Here is a 24277-nt window from a genome sequence, read left to right as displayed (position 1 = left end):
TTTGTTGCCCTTCGCTGGACTCTCTCCAATTTATCCACATCCTTCTTGTAGTGTGGGGCCCAAAACTGGACACAGTACTCCAGATGAGGCCTCACCAGTGTCGAATAGAGGGGAACGATCACGTCCCTCGATCTGCTGGCAATGCCCCTCCTTATACATCCCAAAATGCCATTGGCCTTCTTGGCAACAAGGGCACACTGCTGACTCATATCCAGCTTCTCGTCCACTGTCACCCCTAGGTCCTTTTCCGCAGAACTGCTGCCTAGCCATTCAGTCCCTAGTCTGTAGCGGTGCATTGGATTCTTCCATCCTAAGTGCAGGACCCTGCACTTATCCTTATTAAACCTCATCAGATTTCTTTTGGAAAACAAGGAAATGAGAACAGCAGACAACCAGCCAGTTGCTTATGCCGGATATCTGCAATATGCATGGCAGTTAGCTGAATCCAGGAGGGGTGACACTTTCTTGTTTAAGGTTAAGGCTCACTGAAAGAATCAATCAGAAATCACTCTCCTGAATAGCAAGGTGGATCGACTGGCAAAACAAGCTGCAAGCTTGGGACCAGAGTTTAGATGGAACAAGGTAAAAGCAACCATTGATGCCTTAACACAGGGGTGGGCAAACTTTTTGGCCTGAGGGCCACATCGGGGTGCAAAACTATATGGAGGGCTGGGTAGGGAAGGCTATGCCTCCCCCAAAAGCCTGGCCCCCGCCCCCTATCCAACCCCTCCCACTTCCCGTCCCCTGACTGCCCCCCTCAGAACCCCCTCCCATCCAACCCCCCCCACTCCTTGTCCCCTGACCGCCCCCTCCCGGGACCCTGCCCCTAACCGCCCGCCGGGACATCACCCTCTATCCCAGCCCCCCGTTCCCCGTCCTCTGCACCCTCCCACGAACCTCTGCCCTATCCAACCGCCCCCTGTTCCCCGTCCCCTGCCTGCCCCCCTGCTCCCTGTCCCCTGCCCCCCAGCCCTGGCCCCATTACCATGCTGCTCAGAGCAGCATGTCTGGAGCAGCGCCACCTGGCTGGAGCCAGACATGCTGCCGCGCTGCCCAGCATGAGCGTGCAGCCCCACTGCCAAGAATACTGCCCTCACGGTGGCGTGGCTGCGGGGGAGGGGGAACAGCAGGGGAGAGGCTGGGGGCTAGCCTCCCCGGCCGGGAGCTCAGGGGCCGGACAGGACGGTCCCGCGGGCCAGACGTGGCCCGCAGGCCGTAGTTTGTCCACCTCTGCCTTAACATCAACAGACCCCACTGATCACCAGGACATCATAAGGTTACAACCACAAGACCCAGAAATTAGGCAGCTAGTAAAGGATGGCAAATACAAATCCTATACCATTAAACAGCATTCGTCTGGTTTAATTACGGTAACTAAAAACAAGGGTGGAGACCAGGAATCTACAGAGGATGGTATTCCATTGCTTGTAATTTTAACTGTGCTTCGACAAGAACTGATACAACTGGCACATAGACAGGGTTATTTTGGAGTCCAGAAAACGCTATGTAAATTGGCTACTGTGGCCTGGTGGCCAGAGATTGCAAGAGATATGGAGCATTATATCAACAACTGCCTGAGATGTGCTCAAAATAACCCAGACACCAAAATCATCAAAGCACCTCTTCTCCATCAACCAGTGGATGGTCCATGGGTAAGGGTGCAAATTGATTATATTGGACTCCTACCTCAAACAAATAGGGGAAACCAATATTGTTTAGTATGCATTGACCCCTTCTAAAAGTGGATCGAGGCTTATCCAGCACGTAACTGTACAGTTCAAACTACCATCAAGTTATTGCTGGAAAATGCATTCAGTCAGTTTGGTCTACCAAGAGTCATCGATTCCGATCAGGGTCCTCATTTCACTGGAGAAATAACCAAACAACTCTGTATAGCCCTGGGGGTGCATGAAAGATACCATGCAGAAGGCCACCCTCAAGCATCTGGCCTTGTAGAAAGATCAGATAGATCTCTGAAGACTGCACTCCAGAAAGTCACTGATTCCTCAGGCAAAAACTGGGATCAATACCTCCCATTAATTCTCATGGCAATGAGATCCACCATTGGATCCCACGGTTTCACTCCTCATGAGGTGTTATTCGGACGACCTATGGCAAGGCCAGAACAATGGTGGGTGCCAGAAGGGGTACCCCCGATGAATATCGACCAAGAGCAATAACAGACCAATATATAAAATCCATGCTAAGGGTCATCACTGGTGTGCAAAGGGCAGTAGCTGTGACCCTAAAAGCCAATTGTAGGAAGATGGACCAAAGGCTCAATAATAACCTTAAGTTCATTGAATGGAATGTGGGTGATCAAGTTCTATTCAAGTACTATTCAGAAAAAAAAACATCCACTCAGTCCTAGATGGGTTGGTCCTGTTACCATTATAAACAAAGAAAGTCCTACTACTTACTAGCTGGAATTAAAGTCTGGGAAGAAACGAGTCACCAAATGGTTTCACAGCACACAACTCAAAGCGTGGAAGGGAAACATCTACCTAGACAACACTGTAAAGGAAAGAGAGGAAAAGTAATCATAAACCACCTTAGGTAAAATTCATATTTTCATGTTTTCTTTTATAGGGTACTGAAGAAAGCATGAACACTCCTGGAAAATATCTGATGTCTATAGTTATGGCATGGTTATGCCTAAGGATTTGTCAAGGTCTAATAATTCAAGAAAACAAGCACTGGTTTTGTTAAATGAATGAGAGTCTACTCTACAAGTGGAAGATCCCTGTTTTTGAGTATGACCAGGATGAGGATTCAGAAAAGGAGGTATATACATAAGAAAATGAAAATGAGGAATATGATGAGGAGTATGATGAGAATTATGAGAACGAAAACAAAGGAGCTAGAGTCCAAATGTTGCCAAGGGCACCACCTAAAGCCCCAACAAAACCCTTTCCAGAGGAAATTAGGACAGAAGCACCGCCTAAGGCACTATTTAAAATACGCACTTTTGGATCTAAACGGGGAAAACGAGATCTGCCAGCAACTCGAATCCCTCTCACTCCTGCATATCGGGTCGTCCCTGAGGATGTAATGACTGGATTATCCGGCATTTACTCCTACGTAATGGAAGGGTATTGTTATTTAGTTATAAAGGAGAATAAAGGCAACAACTCACTGGTGTCATTCACCCTACACGACAATTGAACACACGACCCAGTGCTAAATCCAACTGGACAGCTAAAATATATTAAAAAGTTATCTAATGGATGTGCATGAATGTTGGACCCTTCCCCTTTCATAGGTTGTTCACAGGACATATAGGGATGTTCACTGGGACTCATCCAAGTGTATCAATTTTAAAATCAGCGCACCTTCTGTCACAACACCAGGCTTTATAAATATTACTTCTAGTTTACATCACCATAATCTTCAATCCACCTCAATTAAATTATATGTGTATCCTCCTTATACCAACAAACATTTAATCATGAATCTATCCTGTCAAGTATGCAGAAATCAATGTTCTCTCTCTTTGACTAACTATGTTTCATCTAAGTTTTGCAAACTGGATGACTCAGTAAAACGACAACCTCATTTGCACAGGAATTCTCATGGTTAATACTAGTATTTTGCCCGTTTTAACTGAAAACATTTGTTCAAATTGACCATTGCTCCACCACCACCAATTAGTTACGTGGGACCTTTTGTTTTCAAAAAGGATGTATCAAGAATTATGATGATTGAACCTCAGTTCGCCCTAAAGAAGATCATAATACCTATTCAGATCTCTATTATTCCACTACATCTTCCGCGTGCACCCTTTGTGACGCCCTTATTAATGGGATGGAGAGCATGGCTACAAGGAATCTTGCCATCCTCCTTACAACAAAGAAAGAAAAGGGATGTGATAGCAAAGGTGCTCGGAGGAGTAGGAGCTGGACTTGGGGTAACTAATACCATCGATGAAAACTTCCTTGCCAAAAGAATAGGTGATCTGAGTCATGACGTGTCAACCTTATTGGAGCCACTATCATCGGAGTTGATGGGATTAGGAACCACCAAATTCAATATTGTAAATATCCTCCCTTATTGGTTGGATATTCAGGAACAAGATCACCTACAGGTATTGGGAGCTCTTGGCATCCTGCAATCAAATTTATCTGAGGCACTTACCTGTATGGAAGCTCAGCAATGATTATTAAGTGTGGCAAAATCAATTGTAAGAGATGCCTTTGGAGTTAAAAAGAATAATTATAAATAACTCCAATGAATTTGAGAAAAGGCATCATGAATGGTGGAGACTCATTAATTTTACGTACTATTCCCATAATGAGACTATTATAGCCCTTGTACTCACCTTAAGGTCAGCTGTTGAGGAAAATATCCTCTCGTTCCACTAGGAATTTTTGCCAACCAATCCCTAATGGTGCCTTTGTGGAAGAAAATAAATGGGTGCATCTTCAGGGGAAAGAGTATAAACCATTAATGTACTAGCCTGTACTGAGCAGAAAGGGTTGGGATATACTTGCACTGTAGGCATATGGGAGGAGCCCCATGTGTGCCTAAACTCTTTGTCAGGAACATGTAATTACGAGCTGCACCACCATTCCCTTGGTAACCAGTCAGCCATAGTGCAGGTAGATAGACACTGTGTCTGTGTAAGAAGTCTGTGTCCAATGTTTACTGTAAATAGGTTTTACCATATAATCAACAATTTTATTGCAAATATTTGTTTGTGTCAAGTATCTAGTCTAAGGGGATGTGATATAAATGTGACGTTGCATGACCTAAAGTCAGAAGTCATTCAGTCTAAATATCGACTATACGACTACATAGAGACTATACATATTGGAGCTGACTTAGAGGCTATCAAGAAATTACTACACCATAAACAGCTCACCTATTATATCAACAACTTAAAAACAGAAGGTCTTAAGACTCTTCTCACGGTCCACCATTCGGTGGATAAAATCAAATGAATCCTTAAGAAAGTAAAGGATGAAACCACACCACTACACTGGTGGGAAGATATTTTTACCACCAATGTGAGTGAAGCTCATGCTGCTTGAATCATCATGCTCCATCCAATTATGGTACTCTTAATCCCACAATTTCTTTTAAACATTTAGTACGACCACATAAATGATTATCTGTGCAAGCTCAGAAAGGTTAAGAAAAGGTCTGGCTCAGGTTTAGGTGTAATTCTGGCAGTACTGAATTCCAGAGGAAAGTTCCTGCTACCAAGAATGCCCTGCCCCAACCTCCTCAGTTGTCAGCCTTAGGAAAGTGATTGGGCAGATTGCCTGGCAGATCACAAGGGAGAGGTACCATGGGATAGCTGGGTCCTAGACTTTTAAGGGCTTTGAAGATGGTAATCATCCACTTATGGAAATGATCTGACAAATGTAATAGAAAATGTTAGCCTTCTGTAGTTTTTTGGAGCATCCTATATAAATAACTAGAAAATGACATCCTTTCTGCTGAATAGGTAAACAAACAAAAACAACCCACAAACCCCAAGACAGAAACCCATTGTATGGGTTTTTAATTTCTATAGAACCATATTTATTTATAATCCTTATTCAATTCTATAGGACTTTTCCATAAAGGGCACCTTGCAATTCATTCAGAAGGGGCTTGGCAGCCGGCAAAGACTGCACAGAATATTCTCTTATCATATAGCCACTGTATTCTGAAGGCATTGGTCACTAGCTGAAGCTTTCAAGTGGCTTGGTTAGCCCCAAGAAGAGCACTTCACAGTAGTCTAACTTAGAATAATGTAGTTGTAGCAAATTCTGCATCTGAGAAGAAAAGGCATAGTTAGCTAAAAGGCTGTCTGAAGCTGAAAAAAGCCTTTCTAGGTGACTAATTTGGAATACATGGACAGAGAGCGATAAATTTCACAGACCATCCATGACTAATTATTGTTACTGAATAGAAAGCCAGACAGGTAATTTGTAGATAGCACATTAATGGCATGACAGATTTCCATATATCACTTTTAATGAAACCATGTTATATTTATGTTTGTATTTGATAGGGTTGTGTTCTAGCAAGGAAACAAATAAAAATCAATGGTACATATTGAGGTGCAGGGATATTTGTCAAACAAGTCATGAACCTGAGCTGAGGAAAATAGGGGCTTGTGTTTTATTTTTTGAAACCTAGCTGTAGACAGTTGTGGCTATTTAAAAGATGCTGCAAATAGTTTTTCAGCCACAGTCAAGCACTCAGAGTACAGAAAGTGAAGAATTACTGGCACTGAATAGCTATAAATGTCCTTTAAAAGTTTCACTGAAGTCAGTGGAGCTATGGTGATTTATACCAGCTATGGAACTGGCTCACCATTAAAAATGAAAATGAGTGGGGTGGCAAGTGGGAGGACAACTGTATGACTGTATCAACACAAGGACCAGTAATTTCTAGTGAGTGCAATCCCACAGGTGGTGGTTCAAAGTACGGTTAGTCAGGAGGGTGGTAAAAATACCTTAGTCGACCTAAGCTTTGGCTACACTACACCGTCCACCAACAGATCTGTATCCATTGGGAATTGCAGGTAAAAAAAAATCCTGGTGTAGCCAAGGTCTATGGGCTTGTCTACAGATGGAGTTATTCCTGATTATCTCCATGTGTGGACTCGCTTATTCCAGAATAAGAGTATCCACACAGAGTTGATCAGAATTTTTTTTTTTTACCTGCAAGGGATAACGTGTCTAATATATATGTATGACGAAAAAGGCTATTTTTAGAGGCAATGGATTTCACATAATTAATATAAAGCTACATATTAGAGCTACACTAGAAAATTCAAATGACTTAACTTATGTTTCTGGGGAGCATTTTTATACAATCTTTTTACTCTTACTTTTTTCCTTTACTCAAAGGAAGCTCTTGGGGGCAGGAACTGTCAGTGGCTAGCACACGGAGCCTCCCTTCTTGGTCGAGGCCTGTGGGCACTCCAATATTGTAAATAATGCACAGGAAACATCCACCACAAGACAAAATGCAATACAGTCTAAACTAACTGTATGGAGTCATGCAGAGTAATTCAAAACAAATAGAGACTACAATAAAAGTGTTTTGTGACACATTGGTAGGAAAAAACTATACAAAGTTTGCGAAATAAACTTTCCTCCTTATGGAATAATGCTTGTAAGGACTGACAAAAAACTAACAATTATTTCTTTGCAGTTATGGAAATAGGTTCCTCTCCAGAAGATGTATGAGTTTATGTAAATAATATTTTAATACAGTATACTATGTTCAAATTTAGCATGTGAACACCATTCCTAGAGTCAGAGTGGATGTGCTATATATTTTTCATTATTTGTCACGTCATTGGATGTATAATCCTTCACCATAAAACATCACCTCCGCCCCCAAACACTTTTATAAAAGCATTCAGGTGCAGATAAATGCAGTTCATTGATGTAGAAACCCAAAACATGATTTCTTAGGGTTTGTGTACACTTAAAAACACTACAGCATCACTGCTGCAGCAGCGTTGCTATAGTGTTTCAATGTAGACACTACCTACACTGATGGGAGGTGTTCTCCAGTCAGTGTAGGTAATCCACCTCCCCAAGAGGCGGTAGCTAGGTCAACATAAGGATTCTTCCATTGACCTAGTGCTCTCTACACAGGGACTTAGGTCAGTTTAACTACACCACTCAGAGTGTGGATTTTTCACACCCCTGAGTGACGTAGTTATGCCAGCCTAACTTTCTAGTGTAGACCAGGCGTTAATCTAAAATGTAAATGGAAAAGTGCTTTAAATGTTACTTTCATGAGTAAACAATGCTCAATCTTCAGCTAAAGATGTGAAGTGTATACTTACTCCTGTTGAAAATAATGCATCAAATACTTGGACAACCAACAGACACATAGATCACCCCTTCATACACAGATCTTCCTTCTTTACCAAAGAATGAGGTTCAGCTGCCTTGACAGCACTGGCTTCCCCCTCATTCAGACCCTGTGGAGGACATCAGGAACACAGAGACTGGACACAGAGACTGGACAGTGCAAGGGAAATCCCCACTTTCTCCCTTCTAGCTCTGTGGAGCCTATCCTCAGGCTGTATTATCTTTTCTCCAGAGCCCCTCCATGGGGGCTGGAGCCTCTAGACCAGAGGTGTCCAATATGTTTTCCACTAGCCACATTTGGCTAATAGGCTATTGAATTGTGGCTAATGCATGTGGCTTTTTTATAATGTGGCTTAATGTGACTTTTTTTTAATGTGGCTAATAAGAAAAATTCAAAACCACAAGTGTGGCTAGCATCGAATTTCCATTGGACACCGCTGCTCTAGACAGATAGAGGATTCCTGGGAATTCACCAGGTTTTGAGGCAAGCTTTGCAATATTTTTCATGGTGGGGTAGGTTCACCTCTGAGTCACAATTGCTCCACTGCTTCAACCTTATTCCTGAGGAAAATTCAATATGATGGGGGCTAATTCAATATGATGGGGGCTAATTTAGCTACAACTAATCAGCAGAAAGATCTTGGAGTCATCGTGGATAGTTCTCTGAAGACATCCACGCAGTGTGCAGCAGCAGTTAAAAAAGCAAACGAGATGTTAGGAATCATTAAAAAAGGGATAGAGAATAAGATGGAGAATATCTTATTGCCCTTATGTAAATCCATGGTACACCCACATCTTGAATACTGCGTACAGATGTGGTCCCCTCATCTCAAAAAAGATATACTGGCATTAGAAAAGGTTCAGAAAAGGGCAACTAAAATGATTAGGGGTTTGGAATGGGTCTCATATGAGGAGAGATTAAAGAGGCTAGGACTTTTCAGCTTGGAAAAGAGGAGACTAAGTGGGGATATGATAGAGGTATATAAAATCATGAGTGGTGTGCAGAAAGTGAATAAGGAAAAGTTATTTACTTGTTTCTATAATAAAAGAACTAGGGGCCACCAAATGAAATTAATGGGCAGCAGGTTTAAAACAAATAAAAGGAAGTTCTTCTTCACTCAGCTCACAGTCAACCTGTGGAACTCCTTGCCTGAGGAAGTTGTGAAGGCTAGGACTATAACAGGGTCCTATAAAGAGAAGTGGATAAGAGAACTGGATAAATTCACGGAGGTTAAGTCCATTAATTAGCCAGGATGGGAAAGGAATGGTGTCCCTAGCCTCTGTTTGTCAGAAGGTGGAGATGGATGGCAGGAGAGAAATCACCTGATCATTACCTGTTAGGTTCACTCCCTCTGGGGTACCTGGCATTGGCACTGTCGGTAGACAGGATACTGGCCTGGATGGACCTTTGGTCTGACCCAGTATGGCTATTCTTATGTTTTTTGTATGTATTACTTATGAAAAGTAATTTACTGCTGAGCTATACCAGCACCTAGTGCATAATGGCTCAGCTACTCTAGCCAGTGAGAGTGTGTATGCACATTGGGGAGAGGAAACAGGGGTGAAGCCACGACTGTGCCCATTCTTTGCTCTCTCCCACCCACTTGCTCTGGGGAGGGAGTAAGTAGCTGAGTAGCCTCCCTTACTCTAGATCCAACCACCCATGGAGCATTTTAGAAGTTCACAACCATACCTGAACTTTGTGGTTAGCGCCCATATTTCATAACCAGTTAAACCAAAACCCCAGCTCTGAGGCACCCAATTTTTGAAGAAATTTCAGTTCAGATCTGGATCCAAACTTAGTGACTCCCACCACTACCAGATAAACAAATACAGTACTAGTAGAATAAATAATAATAATATCTTGCACTTGAAGAGCATCTTCACCCAAGCAACTCAAAGCATTTCAGCATTCATCAGCACCAATGTACACAAGCTCTTCGGTATTTTAAGATATATATGTGTTGTTTGTACAAGGTACATTGATGATACTGCTTTAAAAGTGTATTCATATGGACTTGATGCTGACTAATTGAGGTTCTGACAAGGAAGTGACAGTTTCTCATTTTGCTGTAGAAGTGTTAGAACTTACTGGGGTTAAACACTTGACTGGCTTTGCAGACCTATCTTAGGTTGCAAAGACATTGTAATGCTTAAAAGTGTGAAGTATAAGAAATGTGTCAGTGACAGTGTGGGTTCAGCTTAATGACTACTTGAGAATGTAGGAGGAAACAGAATCTTAACTGATAATGAAATTTTCCATAGGGCTAATTTACAAACAGCAAGCAGTTATATTTTGTGGTCAGATTTTTGCTTGTAGTCATAAGCAAAGCTTATCTGGACATTATGTACTGTGCTTGGGTAATTAGCTTTTGTAACTCACAAGAAAATAGATGGGCTAGACTGGGGAAGATCGTCAGATGCTTAGCACAGGAGAATGGGAATCAGACGATCTGGGTTCTATGCCTGATCTTGCCAGTAGCTCACTTTGGGCAAGTCATGCTCTCTACCTCCCTACCTTAAATGCTCTCTACCTCAGTTTCCTACTCCATAAAACAGGACTAATAATACTTCCCTGCCTCACAAAGGGGTTGGGAGTGTTAATGAACTAATGTTTGTAAAGCATTTTGAGATCATTGGATGAAAAGTACTATTAAAGTTATTCATTTGCATTATAAGGAAGTGATGTATAATTGCCTGGCTGGTGGTTACCCTTCATAAGTATTTTGCTAGATGTAAGGCTCCATGACTCTTTAATCATACTTTAGTTGCTATTATTTCTTTGTTTGGAGAAGCATTCCACATACTAATTTTCCTTAGTGCAAAGAAGTTTCTCCCTAATTTTCCTTTGCCCTCCAGATCTTCTGAATTAAAAGCTAAATTCTGCTTTCAGGTATTCATACCAACTCCTACTAAAATCAATGGAAGTTGTGCTCATGTATCTTAGGGAAGAATTTGGCTCTCGGTTTCCATCCTATCATTTAAAAACTTTATGCCAACTCAGAGATTCCATCCCATTTTCTAGATCTTACTTATGAGTGAACATAACATGATTCTGTCTGTGTCCTTTTACATTTACTCTTTTCTAATGGAATATAAATTTAGTATTCCTATTCCTGTTCAGAAAGTCCAAAAATGCAGCAAACAAATGCAAATGAGAGGTGGGTGGGGTTTATTAAAGACATTTTCCAATTACCATTTTCTTTCTACAAAGAGTCACCATGAAACATTACATCTGATGAAGTGGGTTCTAGCCCACAAAAACTTATGCCCAAATAAATTTGTTAGTCTCTAAGGTACCACAAGGACTCCTTGTTTTTTTTTTTCATGAAACATTAGTTTCTCAGCTAATATGTAACAGAATCTTATTGAAAAAGCAAATGCTTAGGGTAGTTCAATAATCACAATCTATATTTGATGAATTTGAGGGCCAGATTATCCCATATCTGCCTATTGCAAGGCTTAGAACATTAGAATGGCCATACTAGGTCAGACCAATGGTCCATCTAGCCCTGTATCCTGTCTCCAACAGTGGCCAATGCCAGATGCTTCAGAGGGAATGAACAGGACAGGGCAACTTCAAGTGATTTATTCCCTGTCATCCAGTCCCAACTTCTAGCAGTTGGAGGTTCACGGACACAGGGAACTTGGGGTTGCTTCTTGCACCTTCCTCTGAAGCATCTAGTCCTGGTCATTGTTGGAAACCAGACAAGAAGGACCACAGGTCTGATCCAGTATGACAAGTCCTATTTTCCTGACTGCATGATCATACTGTGTACCTAAAGCCATAAATCATGCCTTGTTTAGCAGAAATTTGGACAGAAGAGCATATCTGAAGTAGATGTGTCACTGCAATGGTTCATGTTGTAATTAAATCTGATCTCCACTCCAGGTTACTGGTGTGTGTGCATGTGTGAAAGAATGTGATATTCAGCTGAGTCAGTGGACTAGCTTGTTTTATTATTTTAAATTATGTAAGTAAGTTTATGACTCAGAAATCTGTGCAAGATTCCATTCTCCATTTACAATATAAATTAATTCTGCAGTAAAGAGTCATTCAGAAAGAACCTTTTAACGGTGATGCATGTACAAGGGAGCCAAGGTATGGAAACAACTGTGGCTGATGTAACTGAGTAGTTAACTAGCATAGAACAGGACAAATACTTTTTTAGAGAATGGTAACCTCCTCACCTGCCCCCTGCCCAAAAAATAATTGTAATGGTTATGTATGGAAAGAAAGGAACTGTAACAGAATTTGATTGGACTGATCAATGCTCGTGCTGTATGTCATATATGGATTAAATTTACTTTTATACAGCCATTTCCTACTGCTGCTGATGTGTGCTTGTCCCTTGGTTATATAGAGTGAGTGGCATATGTCTGTAAAGACCAGCCTGAAAGTAAGTTCTTTGTCTTTGTGTTTTCTCCCCAAAAGGCAGGAAATAATTTCACATCTTTTAGTGTGCCACATGGATTCAAATGTCAATGTTATATCATGTGTGAGTGTCAATTGGAATAGCTATCATTCTGTTCTTGCAATAGTGATTTTGCTTCCGGCAAATCGTGAAATAACATTTCAACCTTCTTTACAATTAGAGTCTGATCCTGCAAAGTGCTGAGTGTAGTCGATTGGGGCCAGTGTGCTCAGCATCTTGTGATACTGAGCCCCTAGTGCAGGGGTGGGCAAACTTTTTGGCCAAGGGCCACATCTGGATGGGGAAATTGCATGCAGGGCCATGAATGTAGGGCTGGGGCGGGGGTTGGCGTGCAGGAGGGAGTGCGGAGTGTGGGAGGGGGTTCGGTGTGCAGGAAGGGGCTCAGGGCAAGAGATTGGGGTACAGGAGGGGTGCAGCGGAGGGCTCAGGGCAGAGGACCGGGGGGGCAGAGGGCTCCGCACACTGCCCTCGCCTGAGGGTACCTCCCCCAAAGCTCCCATTGGCCATGGTTCCCCGTTCCCGGCCAATGGGAGCGCAGGGGGCAGTGCCTGCAAGCGAGGACAGTGCGCGGAGCCCTCTGCCCCTCCCCGCTCCCAGGGTCCGCGGTGCCGGCCGCTTCTGGGAGTGGCACGGGGCTGGCAATCCTGCAGGCCGGATCCAAAGCTCTGATGGGCCAGATCCAGCCCGCGGGCCATAGTTTGCCCATCCCTGCCCTAGTGAATAGTGACCACATATTTAGGCCCTATCTGGAGTAGAACACTGGAGAACACCCTAGAAAGATGCTTGTGATAATTTTCCATTACTTCCTTCTCCCTATTAAAAAATTTAAAGTATCTTGGTAGTGTTGACAGATGCCTGTGCTGGCCCTCTGCACAGAAGTAAATTTTACCAATATCCACATTATTATTTTTATTGCAGTAGTGCCTAGGGGCCTCATTGTGGTAGGCTCTGTACAAAACAGAATTAAAGCCAGTCCTTGTCCCTGAGAGATTGCAATCAAAATGAATAAGACAGACAAAGTTAGGGAAAAGGGAAAGAACACACAAGAAAAATGACAGTTTACAATCACCATGAATCAGTTCTGTAGGGGCTTTTCCCAAGCCATAAAATGGCTTAAATACCAAGATGGATGAAGCAGCTGCTGTACATGAATATGCAAGGAAACTATTTTTCACATGGATTTTTTGACTGCCTTACTGGTAGTGTATGCGCACTATAGAAGGCAGTCTGCCCACAGGTCTTACGACAGCATTGCCAACACTCACAATAATTGGTGTTTTTCTTAAAGCTTGAGCTCTTGGAGTCACCTGAATAAATGAGAATCTCAGCTTATGTATTTTTTTTAAATGTAAGTTTCTAGCCCTCATGGTAGAGGAGAAAAACAAATGTGATTCAGTGAAATCTAATGGCTCAAAATACAGAAGACAAAAAGAACCGCAATTGTTTTAAATCTCATTATTTTTAACCCAATTTACGATTGTTAGGGTCTGAATGATGAATTTTGAATGTTTGGGGTTGGCAATACTGTGTACAGTAGTCTGTACCATATAGTCTAGTGCAGTGTTTCTCAACCGATGGGTCATGACCCCTAACAGAACTGAAATTATTATTACAATCTAAAGCAGGGGTTCTCAAACACTACTGCACCGCGACCCCCTTCTGACAACAAAAATTACTACAGAAGCCCAGGAGGGGGGATCGAAGCCTGAGCCTGCCCGAGCCCCGCCACCCAGGGAGGGGTGGGGGAGGGGGAAGCGCAAAGCCGGAGTCCTTCAGTCCCAGACAGGAGGGCCTGTAACCTGAGCCCTGCCACCCAGGGCTGAAGCCTTTGGACTTGGGCTTTGGCCCCAGGTGGTGGGGTCGGGCTTCAGCCCCACACCCCAGCAAGTCTAACTCCAGCCCTGGTGACCCCATTAAAACAGAGTCGCAATCCACTTTGTGGTTCCAACCCACAGTTTGAGAACTGCTGAGCTAAAGCATAGAAATTCTCACTACCCCACTCCCTGCCCGTCCTTACCCTTTAAAGTCAGGTATTCTCTGACAAGCTCTCAAAGCGCACACAAAAACTATAGGTAGGGCTGCTCGCACTGCCTATTATTAAGGTTGCCTGACACTTCACATTATAAAACCATGTTTTCAATTGCTTATAACTCTGCCATAGTTTAACCATGAAATTTTCTATGCTGGGTGTCTTCCTCAGGCTGAAATTTTTGGAAAGTTTCAGCCAAAACAGAATAGCCATTTCCGAGAATGAGATTAGGAAAAAATACGTTTGCTTTACTAATGGTAAAAAAAATCTGGTGACCTTTTCTTTGAACAGCTCTAGAGCCCCCAGCTTTGGAGCAAGGATGTGAAATTTGGCAGCCAGGTGACTTGTGCTGTCTTCTATAATAATTCACCCAAACTTGGCCAATTTAAAAGCCTTTGCAAAAATTGCAGATCACATATGCTCAGTAAAGACTTCAGAGATTGTAGCTACTGAAATCTCTGAAGATTCTGTTTGCTCAATCCAGCCTGGGACTGAGCAGGATTTTCCCAGCAATTGCAGCTCTGGTCCGCTACTGGCCGTGCCAGGTCTGGGTTCAGGCACTTCAACTGACAGCAGGGAGACTGTCTCTCCTGTGCTCTCAAACATTGCCTGGCGGGGCCCATGTAGCATAGACAAGGAATCTGCCTGATACATAAAGCAAAGGGGAGGCCAAACTAAAGTTCCACAAACAACTTTAATTTTGGCATATCCTAACTTTTGAGTGCTTGACGTTTCAACCTTAAAAATGTTCTTTTAATGTAGTTAGTGTGTGTGTGTAGGTATGTATTAACTTATACAGGCTTATTGTTATCATTGATACATTTACTATAAAAGTAAGCTAAAAACGTAAGGGGGTAATGAACACTTTTGCTTTTGAATAAGAGATTGCCAACCTGAGAAGGTTGAGAAGCACTGGTCTGGTTAACAGTCTTTTCTGTTATCGATACCCCAGAACCCAGTAACACAAAGATGAACCAGCTCTATTGTATTGTTCAACTTATCCTTAGTTTAAACTTTCCTAAATATCTATTGCCATGATCAACCACAATGATTTCTGTGTATCCATTATTGTCTGTCATGTCAGTAATCCTCAGATCAAAACTCCATAAAATAAATTAGTACACTGCATTTACGACAGCATCAAATGAACCATTTTGGTCAGTCATGTTAGCGATTCAGAGATATCAACATCTCCGCACTTCTACTGAAAGTATTTTTTGTACTGTCTCGAATTTCTTATCTATTGACTCATTGTGTTTACAGATGAGTTTTAGACTTGTGCGTAATAGAAACGTTAGAGTTCTGTTTAGATAAGGATTATGACACCACTGTTCTAGTATCTAATTGAAATGATAAATATTAGTGTTTTTTAAATAGATAGGCTTCTTTGTGGAAAGTAATTTTAAAATAGTTTCTTTAAAAACATAAATACATATTTAAAAAACATGAAAATGAAGACTGCTATATTAAGCAGTTTTGAAGGGTCAGACAAAGAAGGGAGAATGAGAGTTGTCTTTTTCTCTGTCCTAACTTGCCCTACTACACAGAAGAATTGTAGTGGATACAGAATATTGGTCATTGTTCTGATCAGCTCCTTCTATCTTAGGCTGACCATAAAAAGTTAAAGTGGGGTTTTCTGTTAAGGGTGATTCAAATGTGTTTATGCTACCATACAAGCCCACTTATTCATGACAGACTGTTGTCTCCCTCAGCTCTGTATTAGCTGTGATACTTTAACTGGGATGAATGACATAAAAAGGTCCTGGAAGAAAGGTGAGAAGGATGCGGGAAAGGAGAAATCAGAGCACAGCTGCCTACATAACTGCTGATTACTGATTCTTGATTTTAAGATCCATTTTATTTACCAAAATGCATGAAAAAGAACATAACTTTGTGAATTTTTAAAAATTATCCTGCAGTAATTATAAACAGTTTAAATTCACCTGAGACTGTCTGCTCTATTTTTAGCTTTAGCAGAAACTCAGCACATTAGTTTAGAGAGGCTTTTATTTTCAAAATAAAGGCTTTGGAATAAAGAGCTCCTCTCCAAATATCAAGTGATAGTTATCTCTTTCTGAGACTTTTGACGTGTTCTTTAAACAGATGCTCTCTCTCTGTTTGTCCCATGTTTCTTAAATTGCTCTATTTCAAGCTTTTGTCCATAGATGCTATGCTAGTGAAACTCTAGTGTGAAACTTCCTTTAAATGCTCCTGAATACTATGGAATAGATTATCAATAACTTTCTAAATTAAACTAAACTAACCTAGTGTTAATATTGATCTAAGGTATTTATTATTATTACATAATCCATTACATATGTATAACATAATGCTGGGAACTGGAATAAAGGTGTTATCAGTATGAGAGTGTATTACTAACTATATTAGTCACAATGTGAAACTATGACTTCATTACCCAGGTCATCGCAGACAACCTTTAGCCTGTCTTGTAAACTGCTCCATCTGAGTGGTTCCTTCTGTCTATGCAGAGCCATAGTGAGGTCAATGGGGCTCAGCATTGGTTTAGGGGCCCGTGGAAGGCAGCCTGCAGGATCAGGGCCTTTATCCCCTACTATGCCATCATATACATGCCACATATGTTATAAAAAAACTACTTTAAAAATGCTTCAGAGAGTTTTGATAATGGCAGATGTGTACATCTAGCAATACACGTTGCAGAGGAGAATTAAAAATTGAAATAACGTGTCAAACCTCTCTACAAATTTCCTTTAAAAAGCTCATAATTTTTAAATCTAATATTTTAGGCCCTTCCAGGGTTATAAGCTGGGAATCTCTCCATTCCTCTGTACAAAGTTTCTGTCGCTAGTTGGGATGCATTGCTAAATATCAAACCTTAAACATGTCACTGGCCCAGTTCTGGATAGTGCTTGCCCTGGGCCTCAAGCAAATGTAATTTTGGGAGTGGATGCTAGATTTAGAGAAAGGATAAAACATTTTAGTTGCAGGTTGATTTAAAAAGCCAGACACGTACTTGAAGCATATGCCTTGAAGTGGTAGGATATGGTATTTTGTTGCTTTTATCTCTTGTTTTTATCATTTTCTTACTATGTACAGCTTTGGCTAGGATCCAGTGGCACAATCCTGTTCTGTGAAAAGTGTTTTTTTTTCTACACCATTAAATCAGATTCAAAACATTAAATAAAGCAAAATTTCTAGGAAATAATTTAAATTTTTTTTACCATGGCTTCCTTGTTTTTATGCTAAGATATATTATGAGCAATTCACTTACTGGAAAAGAATCACGATTTGGATAGCAAGGATGAGAAATGGGGAGGGAAGGAGAGGTCCAGTTTGTGGAAAAAGCTTTACATAGGATTGTTCAGTAAAGAAGAAAAGATCTTCCAGCTGATACTCACTGGGCCAATTTATGCACATTCTGCAGTTACAGGAGTTGTAAGTCATCAAAGTACTTGTCCAATTATGTGCATATAATAAGGTTTGTACAATGTATATGACACCATGGGACATCTGGGGGAAAAAAAGACCACAGAATTAACAAGAGAGGTTTTATTAGCCTAGCATGACAGAGTTGATAGGATCTGTGCAAGTAATTGTCAAAGAATCCTGTTAGGAGCCAGAGAGGCCTGCTTATAAGAAAAATGCATAATCTTTTCCCATGCAATGTATTTTCCATCCAGGAATGAGAATTCTTTCCTACCTTAGCCCCACATTATTCTCACATATTTCCATTCTGTTCAGGCTGGTCCCTGGAAAAATCTCAAGCAATTTATTGTCAGGGAGATCTCTGTGATACTGTATCAGCAGGACAACAAACCAAAATAGTGAGGGATGCTGTGATTTCTAGTAAGTGTCAGAAAATTAGCAAAGTGCGTTTTGTAATGTTTCCAGGTGCATGTCAAATATAACAATGCTCATATAACAATGCCCTTCTTTCTGGATTGATTTGTCCCTATGATTGAATTGTATTAACATACCATGTGTGGGCTCTCCTGTTACATGCAGGACCAATGGGAGGCTTAAAAGATCAGGTAAAACCCCAAGGTAGAAAATCACAGTGTCCGTCTTTCTCCATTGAACTAGCTGTCTCACATGAGAACAGTCCCACTGACTTTTGCAGCAGCAACCACTCATACTGATTATTATTGTATTCAAGTACAGGACAACTCTGACACCCAATGGCCAGTTAGAGTCACTGCAAGTGTAGATTTCTTCTCGTTACTGGGCATCTCCCAACAACTTGGAATGATACAATTTTTACTCTTTACGAATTTCAGTATGGAGAAACTGTAGTCCCTTAATTATTCAATATTCATAATCATTCTTGTATAAAAATCATTTACTGAAGCGTTAATTACTTTAATTGAAAATTCTAATAGTGAGCCAACTGACAGTTACAAGTATAGGCCAATACCTTTAATAAATTATTATTGCGAAATATATGAAGATTGTCAGTAATTCAGGATCTCATATATACCCAAACCACATCTCAATTCTCTTTCAAATCAATAACAAAGCTCTCTTGATCTTCATGGGTGTAAACTCAAGCATCAAGTAGTTTTCTGAAGTGGAGATGTAGATCTGATAATGCAGTTATTACATAATTCACCTGTCTGGGAACCAGATAAGCACCATGTTATAAAACCAGGCTAGAGAATCTCTGGGAATTGCATATAATTCCACAACCATGGGTCCTCAAAAAAAAAAAAAAATCCAAAAAACATCCCCTCCCCTCATAAACAAAAAACCCATCTGTCTACTTTTCTCAGGCAAACTATTTAAATATAGTTGTGTAATGGGTGTGGTTTTTCTCCCACAGCCTATTCCAGCTCCTGAGGTTATCTTTATATACACAAAAAGAAAAGGAGTACTTGTGGCACCTTAGAGACTTATGCTCAAATAAACTGGTTAGTCTCTAAGGTGCCACAAGTACTCCTTTTCTTTTTGTGAATACAGACTAACAGGGCTGCTACTCTGAACCCTTTATGTAAACAGAATCTCATTCCTGCTCTAGAAATAAGCACCCCAGGAAGCCTCACATTGAAGAGACAGAACTGCACCGCAAATAGCCAGGCTGCGGTGCACCTAGGAGGGAAGTAAAACCTCGTTTCTAAAGTGTTCCGTTTTCTAACCATTTCCTCTGTTCAGAGGCACGACGCCATTCTGTGCTCGTAACCCCAAGAGGCGAGTAAAACGACAGGCACGTGCACAGCAGCAGACCGATGCACGCCACAAGCAACCTGGAAAACACTCCCCATGTCCCAGTCGGCCGCTATGCCACTCTGCGAGCAGCAGCACTCCCGCTGCAGGGACCCAGCTTAGCTCTGCGGGCCCAGGGCTCAGGCAGGCCGCCCAGGCTCCGAACGGAGGCGCTTTGAGCAGAGCCGGGGCGGGAATGTCGCACGGGGGCTGTTGGCGCGCTCTGCCCCAGGCCCCGCTGCACCGAAGCACTGTGCGCAGCTGGCTGCGGGGCGCCCGTTGGGCCGGCCAATGGGGGCTGGGCCGAACCCAGTTAACCCCCCGTTACAGACACGCCCCGGCCTCGGGGCTGCCCAGGAACGAAGCGAGGGGCCGGGTGGCCGGTCCTGGGCCGGGTGGCCGGTCCTGGGCCGGGCGGGCAGCGCCCCGCTCCCCCCGTGCCCGTTTAACAGCCACGACGTGCCCGAGCTGGGCTCAGACCCCGGCGCCAACGAGCGCTGCACGAGGCTCCCTGAGAGCGCGGAGCTGGGGGTCAGCACGCCTCGCGCCCACGGGCTGTTTATGAAAAGAAAGACGCAGCTAGCGCCCGGCAACAGAATCGACCCGCCGCCGCCGGCTCTTCGCAAGCCCGGGGACTACAGCTCCCAGCATGCAATTGGGGCCGTGCAAGTGCAATCAGCGCATGCGCCGCCCAGAGAGGGTGAATTTACCTCATTTCTCAGCCGGGCGCGATCCCATCATGTCCCTGGGCGACGCGAACCACAGTTTCGTTTTTCTCCTCAGAGTGCGAGGTTTTGTGACTCTTCGACGTAGTGTCGCTTGAGGGAAGAAAGGGTCGGGACCGGGGGTACAACTACGCATTTCCTCCCAAACGTCACTTCCGGTCGCCATTTTGTGCCTGAGCCGGGTGAAGTCTAGAAGCACCTGGGGCTCGCCGGTGTCGAGACGGTCGCCCGCCAGCGCCGCCATGACGGATCGTTACACTATCCACAGCCAGCTGGAGCACTTGCAGTCCAAGTACATCGGCACGGGCCACGCGGACACCACCAAGTGGGAGTGGCTGGTGAACCAGCACCGCGACTCGTACTGCTCCTACATGGGCCACTTCGACCTGCTCAACTACTTCGCCATCGCCGAGAACGAGAGCAAGGCGCGCGTGCGCTTCAACCTCATGGAGAAGATGCTGCAGCCCTGCGGCCCGCCCGCCGACAAGCCGGAGGAGTCCTAGCGCCGCCCCTCCCTCTGCCTTTCCAAGGGAGCCCCCCTCTCCGGCCCGCCCCCCAAACTTTTGGACCCGACCTGGTTTCCCGAGAACTCGCCCCGCCCGCAGGGGAGCGAAGCCGGGATGGATTCGGGGCGGGGGCGGCTCTCGGGAGGAGCGAGAAGCTGCCGCCTCGACACCGCCGGGGGTGGGAGCCTGGGCTCGCCGTGCTGGACCCCGCTGTTTCTTCCCGCTCTCGGCCGCGAGTGAGCCCGGCAAACGTATTGCTCCGCCGCCCCGCCTCCAGCAGCGACCGTGGCCCGGGAGGGAGCCGGGACTGTGCCAGACCCCGGGCGGGGGAACCTGGACCCGCTGCTTCCCGAGATGGGGCCTAACTACGAGGAAAGCACGTGTCTTCGCGACCAGCCAGTGCGGGGCCCGCTGCTGCTGAGGGGACTCGAGGGACTCGGCCGCGAGCCCTTTCCTGTGGGGTAGCACTGTTTGCAACCCCATGCCACACTTTGTTTAGCTATACGGATTTTTTATTTGTATGTGAAATAAAAATGCATTGAGTGATTTCAGATGTTGTTCCTGGTGATCTGCCTCTAATGGCTCGGTAGACAAACCAGGGACCAGTCACCTATATAACTATACATGGTGTTAAGTGTGAGAGGGGTAGCCGTGTTAGTCCGTATCTACAAAAACTATGAGGAGTCTGGTGGCACCTTAAAGACTAACAGATTTATTTGGGCATAAGCTTTCGTGGGTAAGAAACCCACTTCTTCAGATGCATGGAGTGAAAATTACAGATGAAGGCATTCTAGATCAGTATAATAATGCCTGCATCTGTAATTTTCACTCCATGCATCTGAAGAAGCGGGATTTTTACCCACAAAAGCTTATGCCCATATAAATCTGTTAGTCTTTAAGGTGCCACCGGACTCCTTGTTTCTATACAACTATAGTAATGTGTGTTCACAGGGTTTTGGGTGCATTTGTTTCTGGAGCATGAATCGTGGCTTCCATAATTGCAGCTATTTCCCCATCCTGCGTTCCAGGCATTTGCTTACCAAATTTCAAACCTGTAGATTTGATGGTGCTCCAAGGGATTAATTTGAGTCATGAATGTATTGTGGTAGTAAAATGTGGAGCAAAACCACCTTTTTCAATAAGTAATTTGATGCTTTCTGGCCCTGAATTACTAAGTGGGATACACTTATTATTTTCTCTAGTATCTTGTTTGCTCTTGTCTCTGTTTCCTCTGAGCACTGTTGGGTTCTCTAAACCTCACCCCATCTTGTGTGGTGTGTGTCTTCTCTTCCTCTGGTTTCCCCTCTTTTTGTTGCTTTCACTCTTTTCTCCCCCTTACAGGTATATAGTTCTGTTGCCTTTTCTATTTTGACCATTGTACTAATAGCAAAGTGAAACTTCATCTCCTAAATGCTTGAATGTATACAGCAACAATGAACAGCACTGCAGGGAGTCTGGGAGAAATGAAATAACTTTTTGCTGAAAGGCTTCTCCCCTATTAGTAGTTTACATAAACTTACCCATTTCCACAACAAGCAAAAATCTGTTTTTTTTTTCTGTGCAGATCTCCTTTTAATAATGTTTATGTTTCTATCCTGGAAGAGTAAAGTATGTAAAACCCTAGTGTAGAAGACTTGGGCAGAGTGATGAAATGCTAGGGCAACAATTTAAAACTACTGTTAACTTGACTGGCAGAGTGGATTGTGCTGCTCTTGGCTTGTTTCTAACTTGAGAATATCATACTGTTTGCTTGCAACAGCAAAAGCAAATAGTTTGAGTTTTGGGAGGTAGAACCCGATAACATTAATGGAGCTCCTATTTTGGGAACTGGATGGTAATGGCCACGCTCCTTTATTTTTAGTTCCAAATTGAAGTGTTGGTTTGTCTTTCTAGTTCAGGAAGGGGAGGTATAGTACTGTGTATAGCTAGGAGCTGCATTGTCTCCTCTCTCCTGCACAAGTGTTTCCAAAATGATGACCCTTTTCACATGAGATGAAGGGGAATCTGTTAATTCAGCTGTTTAGTAGAGCATACACCATGACCACATGTAGGCTGGACATAGGCAGAAGCTAAAATAAAGCTTCAGCACATCTGTTTTATCTAGCACAGGGTGGATACAGAAATGCATTTCATTACAGTTCAGCATATCTGGATATAAAGTTTATCTTTTTAAACCAAGAGTTTTAAGTTTGGGGTACATAGATTGTCTTTCTGTGCTGTCTATTCTTTTATTAAGGCCTTGCTTTCATGAGTTACCAGTTATATCACTCTGAACTCCCCTGTGTTGATACCATATGAGTGACATTGGTTTAGCATAAATCCTTTCTCCAGTAACAAGCTAAACAAAACAACCCACCCTCCAGCTTTTAGTACTATAAATGGCCACAGTGGGGAGGTGTTTTTTGTAGAACTCCATCACTTTTAAATTCACACCTTTAGGTTATACTGAACCTTTCCCATGTAGACAAGGCCTTAAATAGAGACCCTGTTCTAGAAGTCCCAATGATTAGCCAATATTTGCTCTGTTAGAATTTTACTGTTACAGTACATTGAATGTATAGAGGTAAAAATGGTGCTTGAGGCTGATAAAGTTCTACACAAATAATGCTTGCAGTTCCTGTCTGAAGACAAAGTACAAGGCATAACAAGTGACTAAGTTTAAAGTAGTTTAATTTTTTTTAAATTGACGGTGTTCTGGTTATTTGTGCCAGATGATGCACAAACATGTAAAGTCCACAGCTTTGGGCTGAAAATGGCAGGTAGGTTGTTGAATCTCTTAAAAGTGAAAGAAGAATCCAAAGACTTCACCTTTCCCACTATTAAATCCATTCCTGAAGAAACCATATGAAATGTTTTATGGGGAAGCTTTATCAATTGGCTTATCTAGTGTAACAATGCGTGTTCTTGTCCATATTACATTAAAAATGCAATTTAGGGGAGTGCAGTAGGGAACTTAATGTGCATCAGCAGGGTCTACATCAGTGGTGGGCAACCTGCAGGCTGCATGCGGTCCATCAGGGTAATCTGATTGCGGGCCAGGCCTGTGAGACATTTTGCTGATGTTGACTGTCCACAGGCATGGATCCCTGCAGCTCCCAGTGGCTGTGGTTCGTCACTGGTATTCTGTTGTTTACCAGTGCAATTAAAACTGCAATTAGTTTTTTTTGCGTTAATCATGAGTTAACTGCGATTAATTGACAGCCCTAAATTTAATACAACATTCTATTGTGTAATGCTACAAGGATTTGTTTTAAAAGACAAAAATTTATAATTTGAATGCATATACTCTAGACAACTTGAAGGTTTGAATTAAAAAAACAACCCTCAAATAAGTAACATCTCATTTTGCACAAGCTCAAATTTGTTATAAATTGAAGGCCCGATCCTACAAACCTTTATTCACATGAGAATTCCTACTCAAGTATTCTCATTGAAATAATTAGGACTTCTCATGTGGGTAAGGATTACAAAACAAAGAATAAGTGATGCAAATGTCAAAAAACAAAAGCAAAGGGTTTTCTTAGGTATTTTTGCTCTACTTGTGAAATGTTTGATGTCAAAATATGTAATGTTTAAA

At 42.7% G+C, this 24277-nt stretch overlaps 1 protein-coding gene and 1 long non-coding RNA gene across 2 annotated transcripts in view; one reads left to right on the top strand and one right to left on the bottom strand.

The window, feature by feature from the left end:
- Positions 1-24277, bottom strand: part of LOC114018602 — a 50660-nt gene that overhangs the window by 11182 nt on the left and 15201 nt on the right. Inside the window, exons 2-3 of the long non-coding RNA XR_006289635.1 lie at positions 17669-17780; positions 2421-2514 (exon numbers count right to left, since the gene is read on the bottom strand). This is a non-coding gene — a long non-coding RNA (uncharacterized LOC114018602). The remainder of the gene's footprint in view (positions 1-2420; positions 2515-17668; positions 17781-24277) is intronic.
- On the top strand, positions 19868-21251 carry SF3B5 (splicing factor 3b subunit 5). Its single transcript, XM_007056270.4, has one exon. The coding sequence runs from the start codon at positions 20437-20439 to the stop codon at positions 20695-20697; it is 261 nt and encodes an 86-aa protein (XP_007056332.2). The 5' UTR covers positions 19868-20436; the 3' UTR covers positions 20698-21251.

Source organism: Chelonia mydas, chromosome 3 (assembly GCF_015237465.2).
Source record: "Chelonia mydas isolate rCheMyd1 chromosome 3, rCheMyd1.pri.v2, whole genome shotgun sequence".
Lineage (NCBI taxonomy): Eukaryota > Metazoa > Chordata > Testudines > Cheloniidae > Chelonia > Chelonia mydas.
Note: the sequence above shows the minus strand (reverse complement) of the source record. Positions and strands in the feature narration are given on the sequence as shown.

Coding starts and splice junctions, on each gene's coding strand:
- SF3B5 (XM_007056270.4), top strand. CDS start 20,437: ATGACGGATCGTTACACTATCCACAGCCAGCTGGAGCACTTGCAGTCC.